The sequence below is a fragment of the Mercenaria mercenaria genome, chromosome 19, assembly GCF_021730395.1.
Source record: "Mercenaria mercenaria strain notata chromosome 19, MADL_Memer_1, whole genome shotgun sequence".
Classification (NCBI taxonomy): domain Eukaryota; kingdom Metazoa; phylum Mollusca; class Bivalvia; order Venerida; family Veneridae; genus Mercenaria; species Mercenaria mercenaria.
The window spans coordinates 36,893,424-36,903,021 of record NC_069379.1 but is presented as its reverse complement, the minus strand read 5'-3'; the positions used below and the strand labels follow the sequence as shown (position 1 = coordinate 36,903,021).

The 9,598-nt window shown below is 33.2% G+C and overlaps 1 protein-coding gene across 1 annotated transcript; it reads left to right on the top strand.

Annotated features, from left to right (window-relative positions):
* Positions 1-947: 947 nt before the first annotated feature.
* LOC128551027 (carbohydrate sulfotransferase 11-like) lies at positions 948-1,876 on the top strand. The gene is made up of 2 exons (XM_053531297.1): positions 948-1,336; positions 1,661-1,876. The coding sequence occupies exons 1-2, from the start codon at positions 948-950 to the stop codon at positions 1,770-1,772; spliced, it is 501 nt and encodes a 166-aa protein (XP_053387272.1). The 3' UTR covers positions 1,773-1,876.
* The last annotated feature ends 7,722 nt before the right edge of the window (positions 1,877-9,598 follow it).

Sequence of the window (9,598 nt, the reverse complement as noted above, 5' to 3'; positions counted from 1 at the left end):
CTGTGTTTTGGCCACGATATATATGAAGTAATCAGAAAAGAAAACATACAATTGTTTAGAAACTCCATAGAGCCCCATGCGAACATTGCAAATGGCTCCCCAGCTCAGTCACAAACATTTTTAGAAAATATTTTTGCAGCAATATTTTATAAGAATGAATGTTTTTTGGAGACGCATAATAATTATTAAAAGTTACAATTCTTTGTATTGACATTTCAGCTAATCGACATAGCGATGATAGCCAATATTTTGGTGACAGTATTGTAACTATAGGAATACTGTCTTTATCGAGAGACGGGAAAGCATCAATCTCTAATTTGTCCTTTGATGAGGGACAAAACAGACTGGAATTATCTCGCAGGTCGACTACACCACATCTTTAACAAGTCCTTCGTCTCATTTGTCAACAAAGTACTCATCGCTGTAGACACGGCTGTCAGCTGCATCCGTTTCTAGATATAAAAGAAAATCGGGTTCGGCATATAACTCTGACAGAGCTCGGACAAACAGTTTAACATCCGGACACTTGCAGAGTACCAATGACATCGGATTATCAATGATTTACAACAACAGTTACAAATTAAATGCATCGGTAGATTTTAATTCAGTAAGAATAGTTAAAGATTTGAATGAAAATGTCGAAAAGGTGAAAAATGGTATTAAAGGACAAGAGGATAACAATTTATTGACTGAAACAGAGCAAAATGTTGCAAGCAGTGAGCAGCTTCACAGAGATAGAATTCAACGAATAACATATGCCTGTGGTAACAAGGATGAACTGTTTAGGAATAAAGTGTATAGAGGCCATTAATGAATCGATCACAAGATTACAATTTTACTTAAAGTGCAAAAAAGCAGAAGTACTTTCTGGACGAAAGTTTTTGGAGTATGGATTGCGTTACGCAGATTACATTTTCAAAAGGTCCAGAACATCGGTGCATGCATCCATGCGCGAGTATGTGACGAGTGTTAACAGCGTTATAAAAGATAATTCTATGACAATTATAGTGTCACGAGATCCGTATTCAAGACTGTTTTCAGCATACATCGATAAATCTTTTCTCCAACTTATGCTTTCTTTAAATTATTATATACGAAATATTGCCATTGACGAATTGTACAAAAGTAACGTATGTCTGACAGATGTAACTTTTCAAGAATTTTCGGAATGGATCGTAAAGGAAAGTCAAAGTGGAAAGACATTGGATCGTTACTGGGCGCTTATATTCTCCCTCTGTTATCCTTGTGCAATCAATCCTTTCATATTAGTCAAACAAGAGACATTTGCCCGCGGTGTTGAATTCGCCTTACTGCAGCTTGGCGTTGAAAGGTCGACGTATGATTATATCACTCTAGCACTCCATGACCACAGGGCTGAATTAAGCCTTCCTGGTATTATAGAAACATTATTGTTTATTGCAAAAAAGCCGGCTATACGGAGTTGCCTCGGATTTGTAAAGTTCACCCATCGTATCTGGATATCTCTTCAAATACAAGGTTATATCGATGAAAAGATTGAATTCCCATTTGAGAAATTTAGCAAAGATCAGTTTTCAAATGAAATTTTCACCGAGGTAGTGTTACAAACACTATGTGATTATCCTATGAGCTCCTCACAAAGTAAAAGTCAGCGACAGTAATATCTCTATCGCGCCTACAGATCAGTAAAACCTGAGACCTTACGAAGAGTACGGGACCTTTATAAACAAGATTTTGAGATGTTTGGATACAGCAAATTACCACCAACAGCAATTTTGACACGCCAGACCTGAACTACAGGGTCATAATTATGTGCATTAAACATGCCCTTTTTAAAATTTCAGTAATCTGAAAAGCTCAGACAACCTTATTACATGTTTTACATGACATGTAGCATAAAATATACATAGTCTTCAATCAAACGAATGATCCATTATTGTTAATCTTTTTATTCATAAACAATTTTGTATCATTAACTCATTTGATATCTTAAATTAAACAGGAAATGTATTGGCTGTTGTGAAAAGGAATACTAGTACTCTTCCATTAAAATAAATACATGGGTACCACAATCATATATATATTTGTCCTATAGCTGATTAATATCATTCAAAATCCAAAAGCAATTGCTATTAGATTTCAAGTAGGAATAATGTGTTAAAGTGAGTCATAGGCAATACATATTTTTAAAAACTCTTGAGAATTCTATGCAATACAAACAAATATTTTAAAATCGTGCAATATAATTAAAATATAAAATAAATTTATTTGCCTGTGCTTTATTTCTTACTCGTACAAAGTCAACTTAAAAATAGGACATGACGTTTTGATATACAGTATACTTTACATTCATATTCAAAACTTTTTTCAAATTTTTATTTTCATCTTGATGCGTGCTCCTCGGAAGTAGCTTAAACAGATTCTCCATTTTTCCACGACAGGTCCATATTACATATTTACCATGTAAGCCTTGAAGAGATATACATTTTGAAGGGATTTTTAAACTAATTAACGTCGTAATTACTGTAAATTTTTAATAAACATTATTTACTACTTATATAATATAATACCAGCATCTATATTTATTTAATATAACTGTATTGATATTAATTTCTTCAGTTAAAGCAATTTAAGAGAAGTCCCAAGAGGCTTGTAGCAGTTGATCTACACTTATATCTTAACATCTCATACTTTGATTTTAGACTAGTAGTTTATTGCTATGGATATAAGATTCGTTTGAAATTTCATTCAGCGTGTATATTTGTGTTCTTTGTTGTTGTTTTTTTTTTCATTTATACATTACTGTAAACTAGTTGATTTATATATCATTTTCATTTTGTGCAAATCAATGAAGATATACTCGCTAAATAAATAAAACATGTATAATGCCTTCTGTATTTACTAGAAATTTCAGTTCGCGTGTTGGTCTGATCGCGAATTTTAGGAAAAAATAAAATAGAAAAAGTGGAAACACCACAGGTCGCTGAACACGACAAAAACAAAACTGTTGCACGCTCGGTTTTATTGAGCCTCTTCATGGACGGTAGTGGAAATGCATGCTACTGGCCACGCCCTCTAGCCCCGGGTAGAGCAAAACTCAACATTTGCACATGCTCAAAGTACAAAAGCAATTTTGAGACATCCGCAGATGTGTGGGTATGCCCTAAACGAGAAAACAATGGGCAAAACTAAACAAACTTGAATTTAGAAAGAGGATCTGAGATTGTGGAGCCTGCATATCACAGGAACTGCAAAAGACAAAATTAAAAAGCAAGCACCATATCCAAGGGTAGATGATACAATGCACAAAGCTATGAAAGCGGGAGTATTGGAACAACCCAGACCGAAATGTTCAAGCTGAGAAACTGAACACTACCAATAACAGTACATAAAAGTCGTGCTGAACAATCTGAGATGATCGAAATATAACAGCCCTGATTGAAAACCCTCTTCGTGAATATCACCATCTCTTCAGCACTTTTCATATATGGTATCATCTGATATTCTACGAACCCTTGATTCTTGCCAAGCAGCCCATCTTAAATAACAAGTCGACAAAGAATTATTTTTAAATGAATTCTAATTTTTTATGTGAAGGAAATCAAGTTGAATATTATAGTCTGTAAAAATATCCTTTGGAAGCATAGAATGCAACCAAACAAAATAATAGCAAACTCGGTTTCATTGAGTCTGTTCATGAGAAGTAATGAAAAGTGCAACACTTCTCACGCCCCCTAGTACCGGCTTTAGCAGAATCCTATTACATAGACATTGAATAGACTCCATGATCCCGTAGGACCACAACACAGAAAACATGCGTTTTCCTTTCTTTGTTTTACAGTTTATCCCAAATGCAAGTTACTTTATCAAGTGCCAAAATTAGCGGATACATTTTGATTCTCTACAGCCAAACACACGCATGTTATTACTTTATTATTATATATATATATGTGTGTTATAAAAGTAAGTTTTATAAACATCAATTCTTGGTTAGTTTCTTTGTTGTTTCTTTTTTAAGAAAGAAATATTTATGTATCACAAATGTTTAATGTGTATGGTAACATTTAAAACATGTTAAACTTGCCTGAATATTCATTTTTCTTGACAAAAACCTTTCTTCGATTAGATGCTAAATTATTAATTCAAAAACCCTTTTTGTTTTCATATTAAACAAAGACAACTGGAAATTGTGTTTTATGCAAAAATCAATATTTGTTTGTTAAAATTATAGCATCTCATTGCGGTGTGAATAAGAAATTCACTAAAAACTGACAAATATTTGGTGGGTGTCGCCAAGGCTGTACATTATAATCCTTGAAACATAGCAACCATCTTATTTTCTTAAAATAACATGCTATAATGTTCACCGTATATGCTATCTTGCCAGAGTGACGTACTACTTTGTTAAACGACCATCATGTTTTCTTAAAGTAACATGCTATCTTGTCCAGTGTATAGGTTATCTTGTCAGAGTGACGTACTATTTTGTTCAACGACCATCCTATTTTGTCAAAGTAACATGCTATCATGTCTGGTGTAAATATTATCTTGTTAGAGTGAAGTACGATTTATATATGTATACACCCATAAAATAATAAGTCACTGGAACATGAAAAGTATTCCAGTATGACATACAACGCATATTATGCAGTGTGCTCATAACCACATATGATTTATTCCTGTATTAAAACCAAGAAGACATAGCATGCAGTGTGCTTGTTAACATAGATGAATCATTTTAGTATTACCTAAATGACATTGCCTGCTCATAAACACAATTATTTATTTACACAAAGGATGTATACCTTTTTTGCTTAGAACAAATTACATGCAGTGTGCTCATAAACATAACGGATGTATACCTGCGTTAGCTAGAAGACACAGAATGCAGTGTGCTCATAATTACAAAGGAAATATACAATTTATACCTCTGTTACTTAGAAAGCCCATCGGCTTACGGAAGATCGATGGTTCTACCCAGGTGCCCACTCGTGATGAAATAATGCAAGGAGGGGCACCTAGGGTCTTCATCGACCATCAAATCAGGAAAGTCGCTGTAGGATCTATAATTGTGTCGGTGCTACGTTAAACCCAACAAAATAAATAAATAATTAGAAAACATTGCATGTATTGTGCTCATAAAACTCTATTACTTGGAAGAATGCAGTGTATTCATAAACACAGACGAATAATTCCTCTATTACCAAGAAGACAGTATGCACTGTAATAATAACATTATATGCTCTTTAAAGTAGTTTATTTACCAGTGCTGCTGTTTACCTTCATAAATAGAAAATAGAGGGTCAGGCAGGCGTTTAGGGGAACAACAAACTTTATGTGTTTCCTCAAAGTTTAGGGCGGCCCTTGCAATCTGCTTGAATAACAAGTTAAAATATATATACAGTCTAATGCGTTGAACAGAACACAAAATGCGATGTTCTGCTGAATATTGTATTACTTCAACAGTATTAATAAACGTTGAACATTAAAACCGAGATTTTCTTTTTATCGCTGTTAGCGTTTCCAGCTGAAACATAAACCTGTTTTCTCTTACACGCTGCGAAGATATAATAATATAAAAAAATCAGAAACAACATAAACAGCCATTATTGAATGACGCAAACTTTTTTCCGCCTTCTTTTGAACTATAAAGTCATGTCTTCGCTTTCATTATCCATTAAAAGAAATTGATATTTTTTCATCCTGCAGGTATTTAAGACTAAAGATGTAACATTATACCTGTCCCCAGGTGCCTATAAAGCTTAGAGAAGATAAAATAAAGGATCAATATTCTCATAAAACTGGCAAATAGTCAAGCCTGTATACGAATAAAACATTTAATTGAAGATTTATGTTAAACATGGCGTGGATGTACAGTACAGCCAAACAAAATAGGTATCGTCTTGTCACATAAATTTAGTAATTCTGTACTTTATAACTAAATTAATTATAGCTGTTGTGCTTAAGATTGAAATATCTCTCACCGAATGAACAATAGATGCAGTATACTGTAAAATACAACATTTGCGTATTTATGAATGAAATGCATCTTTTTCTGAAAATTGAAAGGACCATATGCTGCCTTTACTTACCCAACTTGAAATAAATCTTTGTTTCTTAACTCGTGCAGAAAATGCATTAGAGGTTTTCTAGAGAGGCCTAGGCTCGTTTAACATACTTCCGGATGTCTTTTGATGTATAAATATATTATGTATTTTGAATGTAGGTAAATCTATACACATGTTACTATAACAAACAATATACTTACTTATTTACTTACTTACCTACTCACTTTACTTCCACTGTACGTTGCCCTTCTCTACATGAAACGTGTTTTCTTCTAACGTTTTGTGGTTATGTGTGCGAAAAACGGAGAAACACGTTTTATATGAATATAGCTGTACTTTGTTTTTTCTAGCAGACCAACTTTCAGTTTGAAATATTTACAATGTTCTGCTATGTTTATGTTCTTTACATACTACCTGAGCACTATGTTTACCTTACAATACCTATAAACTAAATGAAAAGACATCTTTGAAAATACAGCGAGAGGCCAGGAACGATCGAATTTTATGTGATACTTGCGATCACGTTAGTGCTCGCGCCGAATGGTAAGGTTAACTGCCTGCGATAATCGGGCCCCCGTGATTGAGTGGTTAATTTCGCTGACTCCGAATCACTTGCTGCACATGTATCGATGTGTGTACGAATCCTCGCTTGGTGTTAAAACTTGTTCAAGTGAGGATGTCATTCAGTTGGCTTATGCAAAGTCGGTATTTCTACCAGGATCTCCGTCTTTTCCTGAAACACTAACCGGATGGACATCTGGGGATTTCCTCAAGCACCAAAAGCTGAAAATCTTGCCATATGAGTTAAATTGTGTCGGTATAAGCCGAACACATGGTAATAAAAAACAAAGAACCATTATTGCATAACTGAAAAAAACACATGTACATTAAAGCAATATTAACGTCAAGTTGACATATGACTTGGCGCCTAGCATGAAAAGCATTTAGCTTTTAAAATAAAACTTCAACGTTTTTTTACGAAATACTACTTCGGAAAAACGAAATGCGTTTCAATATTCCGAAAAACTCTTTTACGAAGTACTATTTAGTTTTTATTCAACAAATCAATTAATATTTTGAAACATTTCGTTTTTGCGAAATAATATTTCAAGAAACGTGGTCTAAAATAAAGGTTAAAGATGTCACCACAGAGGCTCTGTACATTTTCCTATCTAAAATTATATTTCGCAGCGGTTTAAAATTGATAATATTAGCCATATTTAATATCATGCTGAGATACCTCTAAAACGATTTAAGGTTTTCCATTGACAAATGTCAATTTTATCCAAGTATTATAGTGAAAGAACGTTGTTTTTTATATTTTGTCATCATTATATTCCTCAGTATAAATATAAATGACGTCATAATATAAATGACGTCATACATAAGTTTGTATAAATAGCATGCTTGCCTGCAGAAGTATTTTAATACGAAACGCGTTACAAACTTGAGTTGTCTTCTTTCTTTAACCATATCAGTATAAATAGGTATCACATGCATTTGAGTATGATAGCAGGTACTGTGAACCCTTCAAAAGTAATGTAAACCTCGGCTATCGCCTGACTGACATGATATTTCTCGTGTTCAACATTTTAGCAAACATTTCTCTCAAATGCATGTGATATTTATAAAGTGATGCCTTGTCTCCAAGAAAATTAACTGTACAGCATTGTCCCCTAAACACAACTTTTCCTGTTTTGATTTCTAAAAATTTAGATAATAAAGTAGATAGAAATGTTCTCTTTAGTCTTGTACGTGGCATGTGGTCGTTTAATGTTACAGTAAATGAAAGCACCTGTGTCCTAAGGGCACACTTCTTTATAGAAATGAATGTAATATTATCTAATGTCATGAAGACAATACAGCATGTGATATTGTATAAGTAGATATATTCGCGGGTTAAAAAGTTGACGAATCGTCGATTATGGATGCTTTTCGAGCAGAAATATTTGCAAATCGCCGATTATGGATTATTTTCTAGCAGAAATATTTTCAAATTGTCAAATTCAAATTTGTTTATCTTTTCTTGACTAAACTTACCTGATGAAGGTGGAAATTTACGCTGGCTGATATTTTCGCTCATTTATTGAGTTCGCAAAATTTGCGAACAATTCCATATGGCTATTATGATAATAGTAAGGAAATTAAACGATGGTATAAACACGCCACAAAAAACACATTAATTAAAATTCCATTTAGTTTCTTTTATTAGCAACCCTACTCATATAAACCGCATTTGATTGCATTGCAGGTATATTTTGTACTGTGAAATGAATTCTATTCATTCAGGCAAAGTAGAGTGGATTTTATGACATATTTTATGGCATTTAAACGAGTTGCTGACTTTGAGCTTACCTTTGACAGGATATAAATGTGCTTATATTAAAGTCCATACAGACTGCAGCAAAAGCTTTATATTGCGAAAAAAAATGTTAATTGTGAAACAAACATATTTAAATTAAACTATGTGAGCTTTACGATCGTAAAGAATCGACGTTAAAATTGTCTATGTTGATAATTATTTTATAGCATATTTTGTTGTTGTTGTTGTTAATTAATAAGATTCATGTTATGATGTTTGTCGACATTATTAATTTTTTTTAAAAAGGAATACTGTGGAACTAAAAGGTCTCTTCAATGAACAAAATAAGGGAGCAGTGCAAAGAAATTCAAAAACAACAAGCAAAGATTCAGCTTCTCGGCTCTTTTATTACGTGTTCGACCAATGACTATTCGTTACAAACAACAGTATTTGCATATATTAATCAAAGAACGGGAGGAAACAAAAAAGTTTCTTAGGCACATGGTGTAAGCCAGGTATGCACACATTGGCTTCTTGAAGGAACCGTTAAAAGTACATGTCAAAGTTACCTTTAAGCAATTTTATCCAGACTGTGGGCCGACAAATAGCTTAATGAATCTTCTGTAAAAATTGTTACTATTGTGTACACACTACTAATCTAGTAATCATGAAAACCATTTACGCGAAAAATACTTAAACGACTCTATTGCACGGAAAAGTCAGAAAGAAACATTTTCGCTTAAAGGATTGCAATACTTCGAAACGGCACCGTTATATTTCATGCTAAATATTCCGCCAGTATGGGCAATTTATACTTCGATTCAATTTGGACATGCCATAACATAGACGGAATTTTAGGATTGGTTATAACTTTTCAAGCTAGGATTTGGGACAAAAAAATTGTTATGGTTCTTTTTAATGAGACGACATTATGTTTTCATCAACATGAAATACGTTGAGCAATACAATTAATATATTGTAATATTGCTTTGCACTAAAGGTGGTATTCAAATTTGAATAATAAAATACTTTAAACGCTCATTTGTATTTCGACACTGCTTTTATTCCTATAATTTATTCATGTTAAGTTTTATCAAATGAAGGAAGAAACTATATAACAAACTCATTGAGACATGCTTTAAAAGTTGTTGTGAAGGAATTCAATATCGCTTGAATAAAGCGGTAAGTAAACTAATACGATACCCATATAAACACAGTAGTCTGCCAATATCTCAGGAAAATGTGACTT

Bases quoted from the DNA above. Each gene is read 5' to 3' on its own strand.
- LOC128551027 (XM_053531297.1), top strand. From the start codon at position 948: ATGCGCGAGTATGTGACGAGTGTTAACAGCGTTATAAAAGATAATTCT. The intron at 1,337-1,660 runs GTATGATTATAT...TCGCGCCTACAG, and splicing joins CTTGGCGTTGAAAGGTCGAC to ATCAGTAAAACCTGAGACCT.